Source organism: Guillardia theta (assembly GCF_000315625.1).
Source record: "Guillardia theta CCMP2712 unplaced genomic scaffold GUITHscaffold_49, whole genome shotgun sequence".
NCBI lineage: Eukaryota > Cryptophyceae > Pyrenomonadales > Geminigeraceae > Guillardia > Guillardia theta.
The window spans coordinates 53,459-77,876 of record NW_005434625.1 but is presented as its reverse complement, the minus strand read 5'-3'; the positions used below and the strand labels follow the sequence as shown (position 1 = coordinate 77,876).

Sequence of the window (24,418 nt, the reverse complement as noted above, 5' to 3'; positions counted from 1 at the left end):
GAAAGCCTGGGTCCTAGCCTTCCTACCACTCCTCCTACCCCCCACTAGCCTCTCCTACTGCCTAGAGACTCTCACAGCATATACCACCCCCACCCTCTCCGGATCTACTCACCTGCGGTCACCCGTCTTTCTCCCTCTCAGCACCACGCGTTTGTCCAGCACGGTCACCACCCCACCCCCTTCCTCTCCCATCCCCCACTTCCCGGTCCATCCCTACGAAATCGCCTTGCACTTTCCCACCCGCTCTCATCAGACTGGAATGCTGCCAAGCAGGAAACGAAGCAGGACGGGTAGCCATCAGGACAGCCTCGCAGGCGCTCTGCCCGGGGATCAAGCGAGCGATGCCATCATCATCTCCGACGGTGAGGACGAGGAGCTCGGCAAGGAAGAGCTCAAGCTAGAGATCCTTCAACTCGAGCAGAGGCTTGAAGACCAAACGAAGCGGACAAAGCAATACGAGATCGAGTCGGTCAGGTATCATGAGCTGCTGCTCAAGTGTCGGCGCACCGCCCAGTCCGCCCTCCACAAGCAAGCCGCTCAGTCGCAACTACACGCACAGGCGCTACAAGACGGCCTTGGAGAGGTACAGGACATGGCCGGCGCGATAGAAACGACCCAAAGCAAAGCCAAGGAGCAGATTGACGAGCTGCGCAAGAGCCTTGAGGCTGGAAGCTGCATCTTCAGCGAGGCGTACGTGGGCCTCAAGGGCAAGCCAGGCAAGCACATGGACCCTCGCTATCACGGTTGGCTGCCGTATGATGACGCCTTCGAGATCAAAGACAGCTTGACTGTGCTCTGTGACGGGGTAGGAGAGGGAGGCTATCGGTCAGGGATCTTTGCGAGGAAGCTTGTAGAGAGCATGGCAAGTGGACGGCGATCTCTTTGAAAAGCTTGTGGGAGGTCTTGTGACTCGGTCGGGGTCGAAAATCTGATGGTTGGGCTCTGAACAGAGAAGCGGTTGGTTGGGGCATTTACTCAGTAGGAGGAGAACCATTCTGGTCTGAAATGGCAGGAGTCTTAGACTGAACTATCAGTGAAATGTCAGTGATTAGTTACTCGGGAACCCCTGGACGCACCTGGCTCACAAGGTTTACTGAGACCTGCCATGTCCTCCCCGCATGTCTCGTCAAGGTACTTGATCACCTGCAAGTGCCCTTTGAGCTCTGCCACAAGCGCACATGTTCCCCCGTCGTTCTTCTTCTCCATGAGTAGCTCCTCCCCGCATGTCGCCTTAAGGTACTTGAGCACCTCCAACTGCCCTTCCTCGCTCGCAGCATGTGCGCATGTCGCGCCGTCGTCCCTCTTCTGCTTGAGTATCTCCTCCCCGCAAGAATCTTTCAGGTACTTGAGCACCTCCAAGTGCCCTTCCTCGCTTGCAGCGTGTGCACATGTATCCCCGTCGTTCTTCTTCTCTCTTAGCATCTCCTCCCCGCATGTCTCCTCAAGGTACTTGAGCACCTCCAAGTGCCCACAAGCGCTGGCCTCGTGAACGCATGTCCCTCCGTCTGCCTTCTTCTCTCTTAGTATCTCCTCCCCGCATGTCTCCTTAAGGTACTTGAGCACCTCCAAGTGCCCTCTGAGGCCTGCCGCATGCGCGCATGTCCAGCCATTGTTTGCCTTCTGTCTGAGAATGTCCTCCCCGCATGTCTCCTTCAAGTACATGACAACTTGCAATCGTCCAGCCTGGCATGCCCAATGTGAACAGGTGATACCATCGCTCCTCGATTCTCTGAGCACCACCTCTCCGCATGTCTCCTTGAGATATTGCAAAATCTCCAGATGTCCCTTCAAACTTGCTGAATGGGCACACGTCCACCCGTCATCGCGTTTTGCTCTTAGTATCTCCTCCCCGCATGTCTCCTTGAGGTACTTGAGCACCTCCAAGTGCCCTTCCTGGCTTGCCGAGTGTGCGCATGTCCAGCCAGCATCGCGCTTCTCTCGCAGCATGTCCTCCCCGCATGTCTCCTTCAGGTACTTGAGCACCTCCAAGTGCCCCCTAAGGCTTGCTGAGTGTGCACATGTACCCCCGTCGCCCTTCTTCTCTCTCAGTACGTCTTTCCCGCATGTTTCCGTCAAGTATCGCAGCATGTCGGTATGCCCTCCTTGGCTAGCCCAATGCACGCAGGACCAGCCGTCATCGCGCTTCTCTTTCAGCATGTCCTCCCCGCATGTCTCCTTCAGGTACCTCAGCACCTCCAAGTGCCCTCCATGGCAAGCCGAATGTGCGCAAGAGCCGCCGTTGTTCTTCTTGACTCGGAGTATCTCATCCCCACACGTTTCCTTGAGGTAATTCAGCACTTGTAAGCGCCCTTCCTGGCTCGCAGCATGCGCGCATGTTCCTCCATCATTTCTTGATTCTCTCAGTACGTCTTCCCCGAACGTCTCCTTCAAGTACTCTAGAATCTCCAAGTGTCCGCCTTCAGATGCTGCATGCGCGCAGGTCCTTCCATCATCCGTTCTGGCTCTAACCAGCAAGCTGAGAACTTCAGGGCTACAATGGTATTCCAGACATTTGAGAACTTCGAGATGACCATACTCGCATGCCCAATACGCGCATGTCTTGCCCTTCTTGTCCTTCGCCGTCACCTCAATTCCTGCCATCAAAAGCTCTTTCACGCTCCCCTCCATACCCAGCATGGCTGCTACGTGCAGCCCAGTCCTCCCATCTCCCAAGCTCACATTCATGTCGCATCCAGATGCCTTGATGAGAGGAATCAACTCGCTTTGACCTCGCACAACTGCCAGGACTGTCAAAGGCTCACTCTGTTCATGTGAGACTGACAATCCATACATTTGACAAATCCTCTGACTCATCTCTTGTCTTTGTTTGCCTTCTTTTGGCAAATTGTTGATTTTGTATTTCAGGTCAGCCATGGTCTTCCAGTACGAAGACTTCATTGGCTCTCCAACGAGGGCCTCGCACTTCAAGTCCCCTTGAGTATCTTCGATCCAGTGCCTGATCTTATTCATGGCCATTTCCTTCATGATGTTTGAGTTTTCTATCGCTTCTTTGTATCGTTTTTCATCGTTGTACCACTCAGCTTTCTGCGCTCGACTCTCTTGTACCATCTGCCAGCACTCGTCGATGATGGATTTCATCAGCTTCTCATGGCTTTTGTAAAATGAATCTGCCACTGCAGTCTTCAGTCGCTCCTGGATTCTTGGTCCGAACTCTTTCAAGTCTCGCTCTACTTCTCTGGCGATGTTCTCCATCAGAGCAACATGAAGCTGCTTGCGCTTCCCCACGAAGTCTTCAATGGTCAGGCTCATCACATTCGAGTTGATCTTGAGCTGCAGCACCTTGACACGATCTCCTCCCACCCCCATGTACTGCGGCTGTTTCAAAACTTCCAAGTATGACATGGGCGGGTACAGAATTTCCTCCTCCCCTGGATACTGAGACAAAAACTTCAAGCTCGCCCCTCGATCGACCGCCCCACAGCTCATCTCGAGTACTATCCGCTCTCCTCCTTCTCCGCTATACTGAATCGCTGTCTTGACGTCGGATGTTGTACTCAACAGCCCATATTCAACCCCTCCCGACACTCCGAGCTCGTCTTCCTTGAGAAAACTCTCTGGTAACGTCAGGCCTTTCAGTCCCCTCCACACTCGCCTGCCTTCTTTCAACGAGGTGTGGTGGGACAGCTTGACAAGCCCGCTGACGATGCAGTGGATGGTCGTTGTGTACTTATTGGAGGCCTCTGTAGGTGCTCGTAGTACTTGGTTGTACTTGAAGTACATCGGACCTGTTACTCACAAGCTTTCAATCGTTCTATCAGGCTCCTCCTCCTCCAACATGGTCTCACCCGTGTAGAGCTGCAGGGCAATGATCTCTGCCTCTGCCAGCTTCGCCTTGATTGCCGTGGGATGATTCTTTAACTCTTGCACATCCCGAATAACCCGCCCGTTGTCTGATAGGAATCGTCTGGTCTCCGGGTCTGTCACTGCCTTCCACTGCTCCTCGGGAGTTGTGTTGATGGTGTAGTTACTTGTAGTGAAAGGAACTGAGGAGTCCTCTCCCCGGCAATGCTCGTCTTCCATGCCCTTCATCAGTTGCATCTGAGGCAGACCAATGCGATCTACCAGTCCCCCGTAAAACTCCTCTATCTTCCCGTACACTCCTTGTTTGGTCCCCTTGCACCAATTCGCGTCCTGTTCATTGAGGCAATACTTTGTATTGCCTTCACTCGGATGGCCTCCTGCCTCTTGCGAGTGGCAGGCTTGGATTCTTCTCAAGACCTCAGATAGTCTGTTCGCTATCGTCGTCTGACAGAAAGCAGATAGATCCTCCTGCCTCATTCCTTCCAGCCATGCCAAAGGATACTTAGAATTCCCCCCTGGAATGCACTCGGCGACCGCGCGCAGAAGGTCGAGCTCGCCAAGGCTATTGATTTTGCGAGAGATCTCCCACTCTCTCGCTACTCTGCGCTCATAGTCTTGACCCTGAAGCTTCTCTTCCTGCTTGCAAACTCCGACTTGGATCCCGAGCATGACCAGCAGCTCGTTTTCGAGCTCTTTGCTTCTCCCGGGGTCGATGGAGAGGTTGAGCAGCTCGTTCAGCTTGGATCGAACATCATCGGGCAGACTCCATGACTGGTCTGCTAGCGACTGCCCATCCAAGTATAGACCTTCTGAGGTGCAGGTGGAAGTTTGGTCATGTGCAGACCTCACCTTCTGAAGCGCTTCCTCGAGCTCTGAAATCTTTCTTCTCGCCTCCTCGAGGTCCTTAACGCATGTAGATTGAGACAAGTGGTGGGATTCTTCGGCTTGAATCCTTGACGACTTGAAACACAAGCAAGACATCCCTTGACACCCCTGTTCCAGAAAGATTGTTTGCAATGTGAAAAAAAGTCAGACGAGGGCTTCTGACGGTCTACGAGCACATCGTCTAATCATCATGCTGTAACATTGCCTGGAAGAGGAAAGCATATCCTTCCCAAGAAAACCTATCTGTCTGCATCACAGTTTCTATCCACTTCCGTCTTCTCAACATTCAACGAACCGTTCCCCTGGCAACTGGCTTCAACACAAAATGAACATTTTAAGTTAAATCGTTTTACTTCATTTTAGTACCTCCCTCTTGTGCTACAGTAAGATTTGTGGTACAAATTTAAAACTCTCGGACCAGCCTCTGAAGCCTGAGCGCCCGGGGGCCGCGGCCGCGGGCCGGGCCGCGCCCGGGCCGGGCGCCGGGCCCGGGGGCTGCCGCGTCACGTCCCGCCGGGTCGGGCGGCCTGGCTCGGAACCGTACTCAGCCTGGGCTCGCCGGACTCGCCTCGGAGCACTCAGAACATCAGCACTGATGTCGGTCACGCCAAACTGAAAGCGGCCTTTCTTCCCATACGATCATCGCCCTGAGCAGCCGGGCGCCTCCCGGCCCGGCCCACTGGCAGTACGGTGTCACCCTACTATAGCCTGGAAATGCTGTCATCCAAGTTGCGGCGCCGGGTGCCGTGAGTCACTGGCCGCGCCAGATCGCCGGATCATCGGATCACAATGATAGGCCAACGGTCTCAGCCGCGGCGGCATCATTGGCACTCAGAGAGTGTCGGCGGGAGGCTGCGCGGCGGACGGCCTGACTCAGATTCGGAGGCGAGTCCGCCTATGCCATCGGATAAGTTTACTCAAAGCCTTTGATAGTACCGTAGCCGGTGACTCAAACATTTCATTAGTAGTACTGAGATTGAACCTGTATCAGTGGTAAGAAAGCCTGGGTCCTAGCCTTCCTAGCCCCCCTCCTACCCCCCACTAGCCTCTCCTACTGCCTAGAGACACCCAGCAAAACACCACCCCCACCCTCTCCGTATCTACTCAGCTGCGGCCACCCGTCTTCCTCCCTCTCAGCACCACGTGTTTGTCCAGCACCGTCACCACCCCACCCTCTTCCTCCCCGCATCCCCTTGTTCCCCGTCCATCCCTACAAAAGCGCCTTGCACTCTCCCACCCGCTCTCATCGGACTGGAATGCCGCCACACAGGAAACGAAGCAGGACGGGTAGCCATCAGGACAGCCTCGCAGGCGCTCTGCCCGGGGATCAAGCGAGCGATGCCATCATCATCTCCGACGGTGAGGACGAGGAGCTCGGCAAGGAAGAGCTCAAGCTAGAGATACTTCAACTCGAGCAGAGGCTTGAAGACCAAACGAAGCGGACAAAGCAATACGAGATCGAGGCGGTCAGGTATCAGGAGCTGCTGCTCAAGTGTCGGCGCAGCGCCCAGTCCGCCCGCGACAAGCAAGCCGCTAAGTCGCAGCAACAAGCACGAGCGCTACACGACGGCCTTGGAGAGGTGCAGGACATGGCCGGCGCGATAGAAACGACCCAAAGCAAAGCCAAGGAGCAGATTGACGAGCTGCGCAAGAGCCTCGAGGCTGAGAGGCAAGCCCATGCTGCCGCCCAGCATGCCCGCAAGCAAGCCATCGACACCATCAAGGACCTCGAGGCCAGCATACAGAAACTGCAGACGGAGCTAAGCAGTGAAAGAGAGACACGCATGAAGCTGGAGTCGCTTCAAGCCAGCCTCGCACGAGAGCAGGCACCGCAGACCTCTGCCGTCCCTCCAGCACAGAGCGGAGCATCCCCAAGCTCCAGAGCTGACCTCCCAGTCGCCAGGCCGTACACAAGGCCCGCCCGGGACCCGCGGCTGGCGAAGCGCCAGGCACCTGGGCCAGAGCCTGGAAGCTGCATCTTCAGCGAGGCGTACGTGAGCCTCAAGGGCATGCCAGGCAAGCACATGGACCCTCGCTATCATGGTTGGCTGCCGTATGATGACGCCTTCGAGATCAAAGACAGCTTGACTGTGCTCTGTGACGGGGTAGGAGAGGGAGGCTATCGGTCAGGGATCTTTGCGAGGAAGCTTGTGGAGAGCATGGCAAGGCCTGTCAACATGGACGGCGATCTCTTTGAAAAGCTTGAGTACTGCATCCAGAGGATGCGCATGCCTCAGCCATCTTCCTATCACGACATCCTGGAACTTGCATCTTCGACTGTGGTAGCGCTTCAGCTCAAACCGGGAAGAGACAGTGACGAGATCATGATCGATGCTCTCGAGCTGGGCGACAGCCAGTGGGCGCTGCTGACCTTGGACGCTTCTCGACGCAGGTGAGAGAGGGAGAGAGAGGAAGAGAGAGGGAGAGAGAGGAAGAGAGGGGGGGGGGAGGGTGGTCTTGACGGCAAGCCGTCGGTCACTGACCTGTCGGTACAGGGCTCGCTGCGAGTACCTGTCGCCCCCTCGCTTCCACTCTCCGCACGACAACGGCAAGAGACCTCCGTACCAGGCGGGGATGGACCAAGGGCACATGCGGCAGTACAGAGACAGGAAGAACGAGATCTTGCAGCGGATGTATGCGCGATCAGGCGACATCATCGTAGCAGGAAGCGACGGCTTCTGGGAGAACCTGGGCTCGGACGACCACGCGAGGAGATCGGCCTTGGAGACGATGTCGGAGGAGGTACTTGGTGACTTCGGACACGGGGGCTTCGTCGAGGGTCTTGGAGGAAGGCTGCGGGAGAGGACGGAGAACAGGATGGATAGGTCGATGGGGAAGAAGGACGATCTGACTCTGATCGTGTCTCGCATGACAGTGTCTCGAGGGCAGCAGCAGAGAGGGGTTGAGGTCCGCATGGAGGGTCTTTCCGAGGGCGACTGTGACATAAACCTTGACGAGGTCACGAGGGGTATCGCCAAGTACTGTTCAGTGCGGCAGCGCGTTCATGACCGCGACTGACTGGTCCGGTCAACGGGGCACCCCAAGGCTGCGGCAGAGTACTATCATCGCGGATCGGTCCGCCGCCTGCCATACACTGGCCGCGCGGCCCAGGAACTTCGGACGGGGCAACCGTTCAATGTGAAACAAAATCGAGACGGCGGGCCGTGGCACGGTGCGCTACGCTGAGTCGTGGGCCGCGTGATCGGACTCTGTGACGGTCACGGGTGCTTAGTCACCGGCGGTGACTCAGTGACCCGATCGGATAGGATCGGACGGTCCGGGTGGGCCGCCGCGGCGCCGCTCAGGAGTCCCCGCGGTTACATTCAACCGGTTGTAAGAAACTTGAAAGGATCCCGGTCCCTGCTGACGGTCAGGCCGGGCCGCTCAGCCCTGCGGCGGCATCATTGGCACTCAGAGAGTGTCCGGGAGGCTGCGCGGCGGACGGCCTGACTCAGATTCGGAGGCGAGTCCGCCTATGCCATCGGATAAGTTTACTCAAAGCCTTTGATAGTACCGTAGCCGGTGACTCAAACATTTCATTAGTAGTACTGAGATTGAACCTGTATCAGTGGTAAGAAAGCCTGGGTCCTAGCCTTCCTAGCCCCCCTCCTACCCCCCACTAGCCTCTCCTACTGCCTAGAGACACCCAGCAAAACACCACCCCCACCCTCTCCGTATCTACTCAGCTGCGGCCACCCGTCTTCCTCCCTCTCAGCACCACGTGTTTGTCCAGCACCGTCACCACCCCACCCTCTTCCTCCCCGCATCCCCTTGTTCCCCGTCCATCCCTACAAAAGCGCCTTGCACTCTCCCACCCGCTCTCATCGGACTGGAATGCCGCCACACAGGAAACGAAGCAGGACGGGTAGCCATCAGGACAGCCTCGCAGGCGCTCTGCCCGGGGATCAAGCGAGCGATGCCATCATCATCTCCGACGGTGAGGACGAGGAGCTCGGCAAGGAAGAGCTCAAGCTAGAGATACTTCAACTCGAGCAGAGGCTTGAAGACCAAACGAAGCGGACAAAGCAATACGAGATCGAGGCGGTCAGGTATCAGGAGCTGCTGCTCAAGTGTCGGCGCAGCGCCCAGTCCGCCCGCGACAAGCAAGCCGCTCAGTCGCAGCAACAAGCACGAGCGCTACACGACGGCCTTGGAGAGGTGCAGGACATGGCCGGCGCGATAGAAACGACCCAAAGCAAAGCCAAGGAGCAGATTGACGAGCTGCGCAAGAGCCTCGAGGCTGAGAGGCAAGCCCATGCTGCCGCCCAGCATGCCCGCAAGCAAGCCATCGACACCATCAAGGACCTCGAGGCCAGCATACAGAAACTGCAGACGGAGCTAAGCAGTGAAAGAGAGACACGCATGAAGCTGGAGTCGCTTCAAGCCAGCCTCGCACGAGAGCAGGCACCGCAGACCTCTGCCGTCCCTCCAGCACAGAGCGGAGCATCCCCAAGCTCCAGAGCTGACCTCCCAGTCGCCAGGCCGTACACAAGGCCCGCCCGGGACCCGCGGCTGGCGAAGCGCCAGGCACCTGGGCCAGAGCCTGGAAGCTGCATCTTCAGCGAGGCGTACGTGAGCCTCAAGGGCATGCCAGGCAAGCACATGGACCCTCGCTATCATGGTTGGCTGCCGTATGATGACGCCTTCGAGATCAAAGACAGCTTGACTGTGCTCTGTGACGGGGTAGGAGAGGGAGGCTATCGGTCAGGGATCTTTGCGAGGAAGCTTGTGGAGAGCATGGCAAGGCCTGTCGACATGCTCGGCGATCTCTTTGAAAAGCTTGAGTACTGCATCCAGAGGATGCGCATGCCTCAGCCATCTTCCTATCACGACATCCTGGAACTTGCATCTTCGACTGTGGTAGCGCTTCAGCTCAAACCGGGAAGAGACAGTGACGAGATCATGATCGATGCTCTCGAGCTGGGCGACAGCCAGTGGGCGCTGCTGACCTTGGACGCTTCTCGACGCAGGTGAGAGAGGGAGAGAGAGGAAGAGAGAGGGAGAGAGAGGAAGAGAGGGGGGGGGGAGGGTGGTCTTGACGGCAAGCCGTCGGTCACTGACCTGTCGGTACAGGGCTCGCTGCGAGTACCTGTCGCCCCCTCGCTTCCATTCTCCGCACGACAACGGCAAGAGACCTCCGTACCAGGCGGGGATGGACCAAGGGCACATGCGGCAGTACAGAGACAGGAAGAACGAGATCTTGCAGCGGATGTATGCGCGATCAGGCGACATCATCGTAGCAGGAAGCGACGGCTTCTGGGAGAACCTGGGCTCGGACGACCACGCGAGGAGATCGGCCTTGGAGACGATGTCGGAGGAGGTACTTGGTGACTTCGGACACGGGGGCTTCGTCGAGGGTCTTGGAGGAAGGCTGCGGGAGAGGACGGAGAACAGGATGGATAGGTCGATGGGGAAGAAGGACGATCTGACTCTGATCGTGTCTCGCATGACAGTGTCTCGAGGGCAGCAGCAGAGAGGGGTTGAGGTCCGCATGGAGGGTCTTTCCGAGGGCGACTGTGACATAAACCTTGACGAGGTCACGAGGGGTATCGCCAAGTACTGTTCAGTGCGGCAGCGCGTTCATGACCGCGACTGACTGGTCCGGTCAACGGGGCACCCCAAGGCTGCGGCAGAGTACTATCATCGCGGATCGGTCCGCCGCCTGCCATACACTGGCCGCGCGGCCCAGGAACTTCGGACGGGGCAACCGTTCAATGTGAAACAAAATCGAGACGGCGGGCCGTGGCACGGTGCGCTACGCTGAGTCGTGGGCCGCGTGATCGGACTCTGTGACGGTCACGGGTGCTTAGTCACCGGCGGTGACTCAGTGACCCGATCGGATAGGATCGGACGGTCCGGGTGGGCCGCCGCGGCGCCGCTCAGGAGTCCCCGCGGTTACATGATTCAACCGGTTGTAAGAAACTTGAAAGGATCCCGGTCCCTGCTGACGGTCAGGCCGGGCCGCTCAGCCCTGCGGCGGCATCATTGGCACTCAGAGAGTGTCCGGGAGGCTGCGCGGCGGACGGCCTGACTCAGATTCCGAGGCGAGTCCGCCTATGCCATCGGATAAGTTTACTCAAAGCCTTTGATAGTACCGTAGCCGGTGACTCAAACATTTCATTAGTAGTACTGAGATTGAACCTGTATCAGTGGTAAGAAAGCCTGGGTCCTAGCCTTCCTAGCCCCCCTCCTACCCCCCACTAGCCTCTCCTACTGCCTAGAGACACCCAGCAAAACACCACCCCCACCCTCTCCGTATCTACTCAGCTGCGGCCACCCGTCTTCCTCCCTCTCAGCACCACGTGTTTGTCCAGCACCGTCACCACCCCACCCTCTTCCTCCCCGCATCCCCTTGTTCCCCGTCCATCCCTACAAAAGCGCCTTGCACTCTCCCACCCGCTCTCATCGGACTGGAATGCCGCCACACAGGAAACGAAGCAGGACGGGTAGCCATCAGGACAGCCTCGCAGGCGCTCTGCCCGGGGATCAAGCGAGCGATGCCATCATCATCTCCGACGGTGAGGACGAGGAGCTCGGCAAGGAAGAGCTCAAGCTAGAGATCCTTCAACTCGAGCAGAGGCTTGAAGACCAAACGAAGCGGACAAAGCAATACGAGATCGAGGCGGTCAGGTATCAGGAGCTGCTGCTCAAGTGTCGGCGCAGCGCCCAGTCCGCCCGCGACAAGCAAGCCGCTAAGTCGCAGCAACAAGCACGAGCGCTACACGACGGCCTTGAAGAGGTGCAGGACATGGCCGGCGCGATAGAAACGACCCAAAGCAAAGCCAAGGAGCAGATTGACGAGCTGCGCAAGAGCCTCGAGGCTGAGAGGCAAGCCCATGCTGCCGCCCAGCATGCCCGCAAGCAAGCCATCGACACCATCAAGGACCTCGAGGCCAGCATACAGAAACTGCAGACGGAGCTAAGCAGTGAAAGAGAGACACGCATGAAGCTGGAGTCGCTTCAAGCCAGCCTCGCACGAGAGCAGGCACCGCAGACCTCTGCCGTCCCTCCAGCACAGAGCGGAGCATCCCCAAGCTCCAGAGCTGACCTCCCAGTCGCCAGGCCGTACACAAGGCCCGCCCGGGACCCGCGGCTGGCGAAGCGCCAGGCACCTGGGCCAGAGCCTGGAAGCTGCATCTTCAGCGAGGCGTACGTGAGCCTCAAGGGCATGCCAGGCAAGCACATGGACCCTCGCTATCATGGTTGGCTGCCGTATGATGACGCCTTCGAGATCAAAGACAGCTTGACTGTGCTCTGTGACGGGGTAGGAGAGGGAGGCTATCGGTCAGGGATCTTTGCGAGGAAGCTTGTGGAGAGCATGGCAAGGCCTGTCGACATGCTCGGCGATCTCTTTGAAAAGCTTGAGTACTGCATCCAGAGGATGCGCATGCCTCAGCCATCTTCCTATCACGACATCCTGGAACTTGCATCTTCGACTGTGGTAGCGCTTCAGCTCAAACCGGGAAGAGACAGTGACGAGATCATGATCGATGCTCTCGAGCTGGGCGACAGCCAGTGGGCGCTGCTGACCTTGGACGCTTCTCGACGCAGGTGAGAGAGGGAGAGAGAGGGAGAGAGAGGGAGAGAGAGGAAGAGAGGGGGGGGGGAGGGTGGTCTTGACGGCAAGCCGTCGGTCACTGACCTGTCGGTACAGGGCTCGCTGCGAGTACCTGTCGCCCCCTCGCTTCCACTCTCCGCACGACAACGGCAAGAGACCTCCGTACCAGGCGGGGATGAACCAAGGGCACATGCGGCAGTACAGAGACAGGAAGAACGAGATCTTGCAGCGGATGTATGCGCGATCAGGCGACATCATCGTAGCAGGAAGCGACGGCTTCTGGGAGAACCTGGGCTCGGACGACCACGCGAGGAGATCGGCCTTGGAGACGATGTCGGAGGAGGTACTTGGTGACTTCGGACACGGGGGCTTCGTCGAGGGTCTTGGAGGAAGGCTGCGGGAGAGGACGGAGAACAGGATGGATAGGTCGATGGGGAAGAAGGACGATCTGACTCTGATCGTGTCTCGCATGACAGTGTCTCGAGGGCAGCAGCAGAGAGGGGTTGAGGTCCGCATGGAGGGTCTTTCCGAATGACGAGGTCACGAGGGGTATCGCCAAGTACTGTTCAGTGCGGCAGCGCGTTCATGACCGCGACTGACTGGTCCGGTCAACGGGGCACCCCAAGGCTGCGGCAGAGTACTATCATCGCGGATCGGTCCGCCGCCTGCCATACACTGGCCGCGCGGCCCAGGAACTTCGGACGGGGCAACCGTTCAATGTGAAACAAAATCGAGACGGCGCCGCGGGCCGTGGCACGGTGCGCTACGCTGAGTCGCGGGCCGCGTGATCGGACTCTGTGACGGTCACGGGTGCTTAGTCACCGGCGGTGACTCAGTGACCCGATCGGATAGGATCGGACGGTCCGGGTGGGCCGCCGCGGCGCCGCTCAGGAGTCCCCGCGGTTACATTCAACCGGTTGTAAGAAACTTGAAAGGATCCCGGTCCCTGCTGACGGTCAGGCCGGGCCGCTCAGCCCTGCGGCGGCATCATTGGCACTCAGAGAGTGTCCGGGAGGCTGCGCGGCGGACGGCCTGACTCAGATTCGGAGGCGAGTCCGCCTATGCCATCGGATAAGTTTACTCAAAGCCTTTGATAGTACCGTAGCCGGTGACTCAAACATTTCATTAGTAGTACTGAGATTGAACCTGTATCAGTGGTAAGAAAGCCTGGGTCCTAGCCTTCCTAGCCCCCCTCCTACCCCCCACTAGCCTCTCCTACTGCCTAGAGACACCCAGCAAAACACCACCCCCACCCTCTCCGTATCTACTCAGCTGCGGCCACCCGTCTTCCTCCCTCTCAGCACCACGTGTTTGTCCAGCACCGTCACCACCCCACCCTCTTCCTCCCCGCATCCCCTTGTTCCCCGTCCATCCCTACAAAAGCGCCTTGCACTCTCCCACCCGCTCTCATCGGACTGGAATGCCGCCACACAGGAAACGAAGCAGGACGGGTAGCCATCAGGACAGCCTCGCAGGCGCTCTGCCCGGGGATCAAGCGAAGCGATGCCATCATCATCTCCGACGGTGAGGACGAGGAGCTCGGCAAGGAAGAGCTCAAGCTAGAGATACTTCAACTCGAGCAGAGGCTTGAAGACCAAACGAAGCGGACAAAGCAATACGAGATCGAGGCGGTCAGGTATCAGGAGCTGCTGCTCAAGTGTCGGCGCAGCGCCCAGTCCGCCCGCGACAAGCAAGCCGCTAAGTCGCAGCAACAAGCACGAGCGCTACACGACGGCCTTGAAGAGGTGCAGGACATGGCCGGCGCGATAGAAACGACCCAAAGCAAAGCCAAGGAGCAGATTGACGAGCTGCGCAAGAGCCTCGAGGCTGAGAGGCAAGCCCATGCTGCCGCCCAGCATGCCCGCAAGCAAGCCATCGACACCATCAAGGACCTCGAGGCCAGCATACAGAAACTGCAGACGGAGCTAAGCAGTGAAAGAGAGACACGCATGAAGCTGGAGTCGCTTCAAGCCAGCCTCGCACGAGAGCAGGCACCGCAGACCTCTGCCGTCCCTCCAGCACAGAGCGGAGCATCCCCAAGCTCCAGAGCTGACCTCCCAGTCGCCAGGCCGTACACAAGGCCCGCCCGGGACCCGCGGCTGGCGAAGCGCCAGGCACCTGGGCCAGAGCCTGGAAGCTGCATCTTCAGCGAGGCGTACGTGAGCCTCAAGGGCATGCCAGGCAAGCACATGGACCCTCGCTATCATGGTTGGCTGCCGTATGATGACGCCTTCGAGATCAAAGACAGCTTGACTGTGCTCTGTGACGGGGTAGGAGAGGGAGGCTATCGGTCAGGGATCTTTGCGAGGAAGCTTGTGGAGAGCATGGCAAGGCCTGTCGACATGCTCGGCGATCTCTTTGAAAAGCTTGAGTACTGCATCCAGAGGATGCGCATGCCTCAGCCATCTTCCTATCACGACATCCTGGAACTTGCATCTTCGACTGTGGTAGCGCTTCAGCTCAAACCGGGAAGAGACAGTGACGAGATCATGATCGATGCTCTCGAGCTGGGCGACAGCCAGTGGGCGCTGCTGACCTTGGACGCTTCTCGACGCAGGTGAGAGAGGGAGAGAGAGGGAGAGAGAGGGAGAGAGAGGAAGAGAGGGGGGGGGGAGGGTGGTCTTGACGGCAAGCCGTCGGTCACTGACCTGTCGGTACAGGGCTCGCTGCGAGTACCTGTCGCCCCCTCGCTTCCACTCTCCGCACGACAACGGCAAGAGACCTCCGTACCAGGCGGGGATGAACCAAGGGCACATGCGGCAGTACAGAGACAGGAAGAACGAGATCTTGCAGCGGATGTATGCGCGATCAGGCGACATCATCGTAGCAGGAAGCGACGGCTTCTGGGAGAACCTGGGCTCGGACGACCACGCGAGGAGATCGGCCTTGGAGACGATGTCGGAGGAGGTACTTGGTGACTTCGGACACGGGGGCTTCGTCGAGGGTCTTGGAGGAAGGCTGCGGGAGAGGACGGAGAACAGGATGGATAGGTCGATGGGGAAGAAGGACGATCTGACTCTGATCGTGTCTCGCATGACAGTGTCTCGAGGGCAGCAGCAGAGAGGGGTTGAGGTCCGCATGGAGGGTCTTTCCGAGGGCGACTGTGACATAAACCTTGACGAGGTCACGAGGGGTATCGCCAAGTACTGCGGCAGAGTACTATCATCGCGGATCGGTGCGATCGGACGGTCCGCCGCCGCCGGCGGGCTACGACGGTCACGGGAGTCACTGTGCGCTACCGTATACTGAGTGAAGCTCAGTGCTGACTCAGTGAGTTGTCGCCGGGCTATCCGGGCCCCCGGCCGGGGCGTTGCGGGCGGCCTCGACAGTTTCCGTGAACTCAGGCGACTCAGCAGCTAGAGTTCGAGTGGCACTGGCCGGCGGAATTGACTCTGCCACGGTGAGACTTGACCGAGCTACCGTGGCAATCATGGTGGCCGCTTAGGAGTGCCATCCGATCAGTCTCATCCGATCATCTTCGATGATCAACCGGGCGGCAGTGACCGTACCGTAGTACCGTACTGGCGGCGTCCGAGCCGGTCCGAGACCGGGCGGGCCGTGGTCACCGCCGGGCGGCCGCCGGGGCCACGGGCCGGATGACGCCGGGCGGCCCGGCCTGGCCCGTGCCCGGCCGTCCGATACGGTCGCCGGGACTCTCTGGCACAGTGACTCGGTGACTGGCAGTTTGAGGCCCTGACTCGGAGGCTTCGGGACTCGGGACACGGTGAGCGGCTCGCCCGGGAGACTCAGAGTCAAGGCTAGCCCGCCGCCAGGCTGACTCACGGGTACCAGAGATACGAAATGAGACTGAGAGTCGAGGCGGTCCGACAGTGACGGGAACGGTTTCAACGCGGCCCAGTCGAGTCAGGCCCCACTGCCAGGCTGGGAACCGGGATCAAATGTCCCGGAGTCGGCGACCCGGCGGCCCCCGATCGGCGACCGGCCCCGGCCGCCCCCGGGGATCGGACTCCGGACGTACCCGGCCGGGCCGCCCGGCCGCTGCCGCACTGGCCGGGCCCGGCCAGTGACAGTGCGGCGCGGCCCGGCCGTTACAGTCACGGTAGTACAGTAGTACCAAGTTCTTTACTCAAAGTTAAGTTAAAATCAGTACGAGGACAATCAGGAGAGTCGAGGAGGCTTGACCCTGGCGTGACACAGTAGTATCCGGCCGCACCAGCCCTTGTGAACGATTAACTAATAAATGTTACGTGACTGCTCGAACGATACTGAGGAGCGTTTCACGCGTGGCCCAGAGGTCCAGATTCCCAGATCCCGTGGTACTAATTTTACTCAATAAATTTGAAATAATCTGGACCAATGGCATAAAAGAGAATTTTATTCCCAAAGGTCCAGTTTTTGAACCGTTGTGGTCGAGTTTGTCAGCAGGGCAGTTGCACCCCCACAGGGGCCCACCGATAGAATCAGGGGGTGGGGTACTGACCGGACCGTAAATGTGCCTAGCCCAAGCTCCATTCTATGCCGCAATACATATGATGGTATTCAGAAAATATCTAACCCTTCCTATACCACCCAATGTAAACGACGGGCTCGGGCGGGAAAAGACCGTGACACGATCGTGACAATTTCACATTTAAAAATATGTATATTTGAAATATATTTCAAACAGGTTCTGGGAATCTGGACCTCTGGGCCACGCGTGAAACGCTCCTGATTAGTCAAAGGTGGGTGAATCTGAGTCATAAAGTAGGGTGGGGTGGTATGTAGAGAAGGGGAGACCGGAGATAGAAACCTGGGGAAGGGGTCCTTTTGATAGTCAATTCAGGGGTTTAGTTCATGGGGTCCCAACCCTGTGCTGTCACAGGGGGTGGTGAAAAGTCTTTATGTGGGGGTAGGTGGTGATGACTGTTTGGTGGTGGGGTCCGGATTTGTGCAGAATGTCGGGGAAGAGCTTGACCAGAAAGGGGGTAGGGTGGTAAAACCAGATAGATTGGGGAATGTAGTATGAAAATTCCTCTAATGAGGGGTGGGGGTTAAGACAAGCAAAAGGAGACTAAGGGGGTGGGTAGTCAATAAGGGAAGACATGCGGGGTAAAGGAGTGTAGAGGGACCGGTGACTTCCAACTTTTGGTCGTCCATATCCGAGTTAGGGCTCAGAGGGGTGGTTTAGACCTTCTTATGAGGGGTGGTCCATCAAAATGTTCATTGCAGGACGAAAGGGGGTGGGGTTGTATCCCTGCCTCTCTCATGGGAGGTTGCAGGGGCAGCGGTTTCATGTCTCTGACGATGCTGACGCTGACGACGATGCTTCTGATGATGATGAGAAACATCGTCAGCGATAGCATGTCACTCTATGATGATTGAAGTGAGAAAGGAAGAAGAAGAATTAAGGACGAGTATACGAGTGGGTGAGGAAGCAGTCTCAGGAGGCGCCGTTCATGTGAGAAATAGGTTGAAAAACAGGGAGAAAGAGAGGTAAGACAAGATTTGCAACTGAATGAAGACGAAGAATATCAGAATTCTAGATGGGGCAGGGATGGGAAGAGTGATTAAGCTGGGGGAAGGAGAGCGTATGGAAAGGGAGGGAGGAGCCAATGGAACAAGACGGAAGGCTTGCTAGAAAAGGATATTACAGCGAATTTTCGGATATGGTGATCTCGATCAGCATGAGTTATTTCAACTAAATGATGATGTGGGACAGAGAAGGTAATGAGTGAGTTTGATGAGAATCAAAAGGTTGAACTGAAGGGATACGATCCATAGCAAAGAAGTAAGTTGTCGAGTGTAAGTCATTGCAGGCATTGGTATTGAGAGAAGTCCGGAGCAAGCTAGAGTTGATAGATCAAACTTGTGGCTGTTCTTTTCTTGTCGTCGCAACCCCTTTCTTTCTTTGTATTGATTTTGCGTTCGAACAGACAAGACATTTTTGTAGAGGCAAGCGAAGCAGTGTGTTGGGAAGTTCCTCTCTCGGATCAGAGAGAGTATGGGCGGTGCTTTCTCTAAGAAGAAAAAAGCGGCACAGCAACAAATGGATCGCCAGAATCGTCGTTTGTCTGTGACTGGCCTGCCCAACATAGGGTTTGATAAGAACACAGAGGGTCAAAGCAAGGAGAAGGGAGCGACTTCGTCGTTGAGATATGCCTGTCTGTCCAATGCTGGCTATGAACCAGATGGTAACAAAAAGACGAATCAGGATGCCTACGTTTCGATCCCAGAGTTTGGCCATCCTAGTGTTTCCCTCTTTGGAGTTTTTGATGGCCATGGAGCTGTTGGCCATCTAGTATCTGCGTATGTCAAACGAATGTGGCCCCTTGCGTTGGACAAGGAAACTTTAAAAGCTCAATCAGTCCGAGCAGATGGCATTGATAGCAGCGTTGTAAGCAAAATGCTAGAGAAGAGTTTCATCGAAGTGAACAAGTCATTGGAAGTCGAACGGTCTATTGATTCCTCGCTAAGTGGCACGACTGCAGTGGGTGGTGTTGTGATTGGAGCACCTGGAAAACGTAAGGTTGTAATAGCGAACTCTGGTGATTCTCGAGCAGTTATTGCTACCATGGAAGGCGGAAAACTGGTTGCCAAACCGCTTTCCGACGATCAAAAACCGGACCGCGAGGACGAGAGAAGACGCATTATTGCGAGTGGGGGCAGGGTAGAACCTCTTTTTGATGAAGATGGAGAGCCCATTGGGCCTGCGAGGGTGTGGCTTCCAAACATGATGTTACCGGTCTGTTCTGCTTTCAGTGGCAAAAGACGCTGGTTGACTCGTCTGCTTGTCATGCAGGGGTTGGCGATGTCCCGTTCTCTTGGCGATGATATTGCTGCAACTGTTGGAGTTTATGCGAACCCGGAGGTAAAATGAAACTACGTGTTGTTTGTTCTGATGCATCTTCAGGTCCTGGTCTACGACATGAGTGAGGCTGACCAGTTCATGGTGATCGCTTCCGATGGTGTGTGGGAATTCTTGTCAAACGAGGTGAGTGCCATATTTTTCCATCGCTGAGCTGATTTCTTTGCTTGTACAGCAAGTCGTCGGGATTGTTGAGAGCTGCAACGGTGATGCAGAACGGGCAGCGCAGGAGGTTTGTGTATGTGGTCAGGCGAATGGTCGTATTGATGTGCCCTTCAGATATGCGCCAAATCCTATCAGGAATGGCGAGCTGAAGAAGAGGTGTGCATGTGACTTGTTGCATGCCGTCGTTTGATGACACGTGAAACAGGTTGTTGACGACATCACGGCCATAGTTGTGTTCTTCGAGCAAGCATAACTCCGCTTTCGATTTCTTCTCTTTCGTTGGTTTCTCTGCTTGCTCAGTAATAATAATGAGCTTGGCAGCTTTTTTGACTTCATTGCAAAAATAAAAACTTCTGATCTTAAGAAAAAAATCATGTCACGTTCTCGTAAGGTAACTTAGGCGAGTGAGCTTCTGAATTGTCTGAAATCCCTCTTGCCGTCAGTCTTTGTTATCTTTCTCAATTCGTAGCCCCTGCGGGTTGTGTCCTCCGACCTGTACTCGACCCCCGAAGTGTGACTTAGCAGTCGTTGCTTGTTCCGAGCTGGTCGCCTGAGTCTTCGCCGATTCTTCGATCTTGCTTTTCCTCTCGTCAGCTTTTGTCTGCAGCAGACAGGCCAACCATGTCACTCATCGTGCGGCAGACAGCAAGTGGAAACGTACCTCGAGCTCCTTGAGGAAGAACCCTATTCTTGAGTGATACTCGGCAAGGATGCATTTCTTCACAGTGTCTTTGAAGGGAAGATTGTCACCCGCTGTAAACCTGACAACAGGATCCTCCTCATGGTCGACCATCAGGTCACACTCCAAGGAAGCGTTCAACATCTCCTCACGGCTCGACGTCTTCACCTTGCCCGTCACCACCAGAGAGAACTCGAGGTTGTATCCCAACACACTCTTGCCCTTGCGGATGTGCGACCAAACGTCTCCAGTGATCGTGTCGACGTCGAAGTTCATCTCGTAGGTCAGTTCTGTCTGGTTGTAGGTGAAGCTCAGTGTTGCTTTGGGTTTGAGGACATCCTTGAGCCGTTGTTTGCCCCACACGTCCAGCTTTTGCTCCTCCCAGTGATAGTTGCTGGCATTCCAAGCCGATCCACTTGCTTCCTACCGCCACTTTCTCAGCACAACGGAACATATCAATCCCTGGCGTTGCGTTACCTTAGGGGCGCTTAATTTGGGCTGCACTATCTTTTCATCCTCCTTGACGACCCTCTTGCTCTGAGGCGCCTTCTTTTCTTCCTCGTCCTCGCTGTCACTTGCTGCAAGCTTGTCCCACTTGGAATAATCTACGGGCATGTTCTGATGACTCACCATTAGTAAACGACTTATTTTGATGAAATAACAAAGTACAGGCAAGAAAACAAATCGCATAATCTGATCTCAAAGACTTGCTTTGCTTGTACCCTGCGCTCACACCAGCTCCTTGGCTGATGTTTCAACCTCGCTTTGCCTACCTTTGTGGTGTAACCCTTGCAAACCCACTTCATTCCTTCCACCATCTTCCCATCTCTTCTTCCTTCCATCTCTTCTTCCTTCCATCTCTTCTTCCTTCCATCTCTTCTCCTTCCATCTCTTCTTCCTTCCAACTCTTCTCCTTCCATCTCTTCTTCCTTCCATCTCTTCTTCCTTCCATCTCTTCTTGCTTGCTTGCTTTCTTCTCTTCTCTCTCTCCCGCTTCTCCTCCCCCGCCTTCCTCATTCGTGACAACAAAGACGTTCTAGAAAACGGGCCGCGTCGGGCCAGCCACCGCAAGTGGGCCCGGCCCGGCCCGGCCCGGCCCGGCTGCCGGCCTAGTAGACTGCCGGCTGAACTGGGCCTCTTCACTTCACCGTGCCGGTCATGAGTCAAGGGTCACTCATGTGACAGCCACTTACAGGATGACACACATCACGAGGGATGCTGATGTGCGATGAGACTGCTGAGAAGGAAAAGACTCGATTTCAACGGACAGATATCTTTTTATGTCAGCATTTCGGTGCAGCTGACATGGGAGCTTATACATTCATTTCATCCGCCTCCTCCAACACCATCGGCATCCTCCACGAACTCTCCTGCCCAAGAACCTCTTCTCCACGATGCAAGACGACTTTGCGATGTTGGATATGTCAGCGAATGCTGAGCCCGACGTGGCTCATGCCGCGATCGAGATCGAAACCTTCGCATCTTCGATGGATGCTGCACGTTACGAGGAACCCTCCTACTTGACTCTTCCTCGTGCTTTGCGAAGCAAGCAAGATGAATACAAGGACGCGCCGACCATGAGAGGCTCTTCTGGGCCAAGTCGCCAGAAACAACTTGAAGCGCTGCAATATTGCATAGCGTTGCTATCACGAAACGAAAGACCGGTTATCAGACGCGCGAATGGTGCTCTCATGCAACTTTGAACATTGATACTTTCTTCATGAATTTTCTGTGCTTTATTGTAAGATGAAATAAAATTTTGGACTTTCTCGTGAAAATGCATAAAGTGGAAATCCACGACAGCAGTCTTGAGTTGCCATGCTCAACGAGAGCGAAGGGGAGAAGTTAAGATAGCACGAGGACAACGAATTCGAGAATAATTCTTTATCGCAAAACAAACAGCAAAGAAATGCAGACGACTTGCATTGACTGAAAGCAGATTCCTCCAACTCATGTTGGCAGTGAAACATGCTGGAAATTGTAGCTGTTCTTCTAAGGAGAAGGAGAAGGATGTGAGGACCGTAGCCTGAGAACTCAGTCCGATGCCGCACTTCAGAATGTCGGGGTCAGATCACGACCATGATATCGTACCGTACGGCACAGATGCAAATGAAGATCATTAGATTGCCAGTCTGAGGAGGTCCAGGTTGGAGCGCCGGACACTGACGGTCGTGATCCGAGATCATTCGAGTCAAGTTTCGGATCCGATGATCGCCGTGCTTTCACACACTGATATGAGCCTCCGAGGCGCTCGGACCGCACCGTGAGGCCGCGAGTGCCAACTGCCACTGTCGGAAACTCAGTTAGCTGCTCAGCTGATTCACTTTTACTCCGACTCAGTGCTCAGGCTGCCAGCCTGTGCGTGAGCGGCCGCAGGAACTTCGGAACTCGGAACGCCCAGGCACCCGGTCGCCGGATCGCACTGAGCACTGCCTGACCTGACTCGGAGCAGGATCGCCCTGAGCAGGCCTGAGCCGCTGGCCGGGCTCCGAGGCTCCGACTGCCGCCGGGGCCGCACAATCGGGAGCCCGACCGTGACAGCGGCAGTGAGCGCCACCGCTGGCCGCGGCGCACGGTGGCCGCCCGCCCGGCCGGGCGGCCGCACTGAGGCGGCACTGCGGCCGGCACAGCGGCACTGCCCGGCCGGGCCGCCCCGCTCGGACTCCGCCGGACTCCGGGAGTCCAGTTCTTACTGAGACTGTTTGGCGGTAGCAAACTTTCGGAAGCATGAAGTTGAGCAGCGGTGGGGGTGAAGCGATCAAAGGAAGGAGAAGGAGGCGAGGATGGAGGATGTACGCCAGGCATGCATGCATGCACCTTGATCTTACAACCCGATCATGAACGTGTCCTCGATGATCCCCTTCATTCTCTTTCTCCTAAGGTGAGCAGAAGTGCGGGAGGTGGGGGGGAGGTGGGAGGGAGGTGGGAGGGTCTGTTTCGGTGTCGTCCATATGAACACTGCAGGCAGCATGCCGCATGCAACCTTCTTCTCCACGTCGAAGTCGGACGAGCTGTCCCCTGTTGACCTTCTGCGGGGTCTGGTGACATACACGCTGAGCCTGAGGGGAGGATCCGATCACTGGGCAAGGAAACGAGGACTGGAAGCAGCGTCGGGGTTGCCGGGAGAGCAGGTGAAACCTTGAAATTCTTCAGTCTCTTTGACCGAAAATGAGCTCAGGAGGAGGTGGGCTCAAAAAGAGCGAGAGAGGCAGGAGAGGTCTCCTGGCATCCTGCGCTTGGGTTGATCGCTAAGAAGCACAGCCTCGACAGGTCGTTGAGGATGCGGGCGTTGGGAAGGATGCCCTTCCAGACCATCTTCTTGCTCTCGACGATGAGGAAATGGAGGAGGTGTGGAGGTCTTGTCTGCCTGCTCCCGTTCCAATGAGTGCTGTTGGTCGCAGGACCTCCTGGTTCAGCTCTCGTCCTCGTCTGGGGACGGCGCTGAACCAGCCATGTACCACGATCCCTTCGACGAGGAAGTCCACCCCAACTTTGACGCCCCGGAGGTCAAGGGGCTGGACTGGAATAGCTCTGTCAAGAAACAGTCGCAGATATGGAAGAAGAGGAGGCAGAGCAGAGTGAGAAGCGCGGAAGAAACCGGTTTCTCTGATCACAGCAATACTAGTGATCTTCACAGGAACTATGGCTTGACCGCCCTGTCTCCTCCCTTGTCCAACGTCAGCCTGTCGGAGTCCAGCACCTCGAGCTGGGATCCGTTCGGCCCCGACGACGAGTGTCAGGATGTGCAAGTCGAGGACGAGGATGGGAGGGTCCGCAATGTGACGCGAGTGAAGATCGGGAATCTGAAAGAGATCCCAGAGGTTGAGGGGACAGCCGGCGGGGCGAAGGACGCTGAGTTGCTCTTGCAGTTCGGCGAACTTGACTCGGAGCACGTGTACAACGAGCACAACAGCTCCTTGCTGCTTCTGCAGGGCGGGTGGAACAGGACGGGCGCAGTGATTCATGTGCGTTCGCTGCTGCTCCTCTTCCGTGACTCCTCGTCAGGTCCCTTGCGTGAAGGCCAAGGGGACGGGGAGGACAGGGCTGCCGACTTGGGCAAGCTTGCAGGAGGTTCTCGATAGGGCAGGGGGAGGAGCAGGCAAAGTGGAGGTGGCGAAAGGAGAAACGTTGAGGATCAGGCTGCATCAAGGTCAGGCCTGGAGGAGCGGAAGAAGGAAGGAGATGATGAGGGAGGGGAGGGGAGGAAGGAGGGAGAGGAAGAGGCTAGCAAGGGGAAGGAGCAATGGTCACGAGCTGTAGGTGAACATGTCTGCCACAAAGACGTTGTGGTCTGGCCTCGAAGCAAGGTACTGATGTCTTCCCCGACATGTTTCTCGTCTGACCTCTTCGGTCAGCTCCAATTGTTTGGTGAAGACTCGCGGGTGATAGGCAGGTGACGAAGCTCGAAGGAGGGAGGGAGGGAGGGAGGGAGGGAGGGAGGGAAGGAGGGAGGGAGGGAGGGAGGCGAGGAGGGAGGCGAGGGCGGAGGGAGTGGGAGGGAGGG

General features: G+C 56.6%; 9 protein-coding genes across 9 annotated transcripts in view; 7 read left to right on the top strand and 2 right to left on the bottom strand.

Moving 5' to 3' along the window:
* Positions 1-259: 259 nt before the first annotated feature.
* GUITHDRAFT_110973 (hypothetical protein) lies at positions 260-886 on the top strand (the record flags this gene model as incomplete). Its single annotated transcript, XM_005829847.1, has 1 exon — positions 260-886. The coding sequence occupies one exon, from the start codon at positions 260-262 to the stop codon at positions 884-886; it is 627 nt and encodes a 208-aa protein (XP_005829904.1).
* A 284-nt stretch (positions 887-1,170) lies between these two features.
* Positions 1,171-2,733, bottom strand: GUITHDRAFT_58157 (hypothetical protein; the record flags this gene model as incomplete). Its single annotated transcript, XM_005829846.1, has 2 exons — positions 1,171-2,054; positions 2,274-2,733. Coding segments are annotated over 2 exons (1,344 nt in total), but the record flags the coding sequence as incomplete, so codon positions are not given.
* A 3,230-nt stretch (positions 2,734-5,963) lies between these two features.
* On the top strand, positions 5,964-7,725 carry GUITHDRAFT_110971 (hypothetical protein; the record flags this gene model as incomplete). Its single annotated transcript, XM_005829845.1, has 2 exons — positions 5,964-7,099; positions 7,203-7,725. 2 exons carry the CDS (start codon positions 5,964-5,966, stop codon positions 7,723-7,725), a joined length of 1,659 nt encoding a protein of 552 aa, XP_005829902.1.
* Positions 7,726-8,541: 816 nt separating this feature from the next.
* Positions 8,542-10,303, top strand: GUITHDRAFT_110970 (hypothetical protein; the record flags this gene model as incomplete). Its single annotated transcript, XM_005829844.1, has 2 exons — positions 8,542-9,677; positions 9,781-10,303. The coding sequence occupies 2 exons, from the start codon at positions 8,542-8,544 to the stop codon at positions 10,301-10,303; spliced, it is 1,659 nt and encodes a 552-aa protein (XP_005829901.1).
* An 819-nt stretch (positions 10,304-11,122) lies between these two features.
* On the top strand, positions 11,123-15,710 carry GUITHDRAFT_110969 (hypothetical protein; the record flags this gene model as incomplete). The annotated part of the gene is made up of 5 exons (XM_005829843.1): positions 11,123-12,258; positions 12,362-12,786; positions 13,700-14,822; positions 14,926-15,440; positions 15,610-15,710. 5 exons carry the CDS (start codon positions 11,123-11,125, stop codon positions 15,708-15,710), a joined length of 3,300 nt encoding a protein of 1,099 aa, XP_005829900.1.
* Positions 15,711-18,136: 2,426 nt separating this feature from the next.
* On the top strand, positions 18,137-19,597 carry GUITHDRAFT_87909 (hypothetical protein). Its single transcript, XM_005829842.1, has 6 exons — positions 18,137-18,947; positions 19,005-19,073; positions 19,116-19,196; positions 19,246-19,302; positions 19,350-19,391; positions 19,441-19,597. Exons 1-6 carry the CDS (start codon positions 18,207-18,209, stop codon positions 19,486-19,488), a joined length of 1,038 nt encoding a protein of 345 aa, XP_005829899.1. The 5' UTR covers positions 18,137-18,206; the 3' UTR covers positions 19,489-19,597.
* GUITHDRAFT_153394 (hypothetical protein) lies at positions 19,553-20,534 on the bottom strand. The gene is made up of 3 exons (XM_005829841.1): positions 20,392-20,534; positions 19,897-20,337; positions 19,553-19,836 (listed from the first exon to the last, which is right to left on the bottom strand). The coding sequence occupies exons 1-3, from the start codon at positions 20,527-20,529 to the stop codon at positions 19,675-19,677; spliced, it is 741 nt and encodes a 246-aa protein (XP_005829898.1). The 5' UTR covers positions 20,530-20,534; the 3' UTR covers positions 19,553-19,674.
* Positions 20,535-21,308: 774 nt separating this feature from the next.
* GUITHDRAFT_140798 (hypothetical protein) lies at positions 21,309-21,617 on the top strand (the record flags this gene model as incomplete). Its single annotated transcript, XM_005829840.1, has 1 exon — positions 21,309-21,617. The coding sequence occupies one exon, from the start codon at positions 21,309-21,311 to the stop codon at positions 21,615-21,617; it is 309 nt and encodes a 102-aa protein (XP_005829897.1).
* A 1,248-nt stretch (positions 21,618-22,865) lies between these two features.
* GUITHDRAFT_110966 (hypothetical protein) overlaps positions 22,866-24,418 on the top strand; it is a gene marked incomplete at both ends in the record, with an annotated part of 3,189 nt that continues 1,636 nt past the window's right edge. Inside the window, 6 exons of the mRNA XM_005829839.1 lie at positions 22,866-23,045; positions 23,185-23,262; positions 23,316-23,879; positions 23,920-23,985; positions 24,175-24,221; positions 24,270-24,296. Of these exons, the coding sequence (XP_005829896.1) occupies positions 22,866-23,045; positions 23,185-23,262; positions 23,316-23,879; positions 23,920-23,985; positions 24,175-24,221; positions 24,270-24,296 (962 nt within the window). The remainder of the gene's footprint in view (positions 23,046-23,184; positions 23,263-23,315; positions 23,880-23,919; positions 23,986-24,174; positions 24,222-24,269; positions 24,297-24,418) is intronic.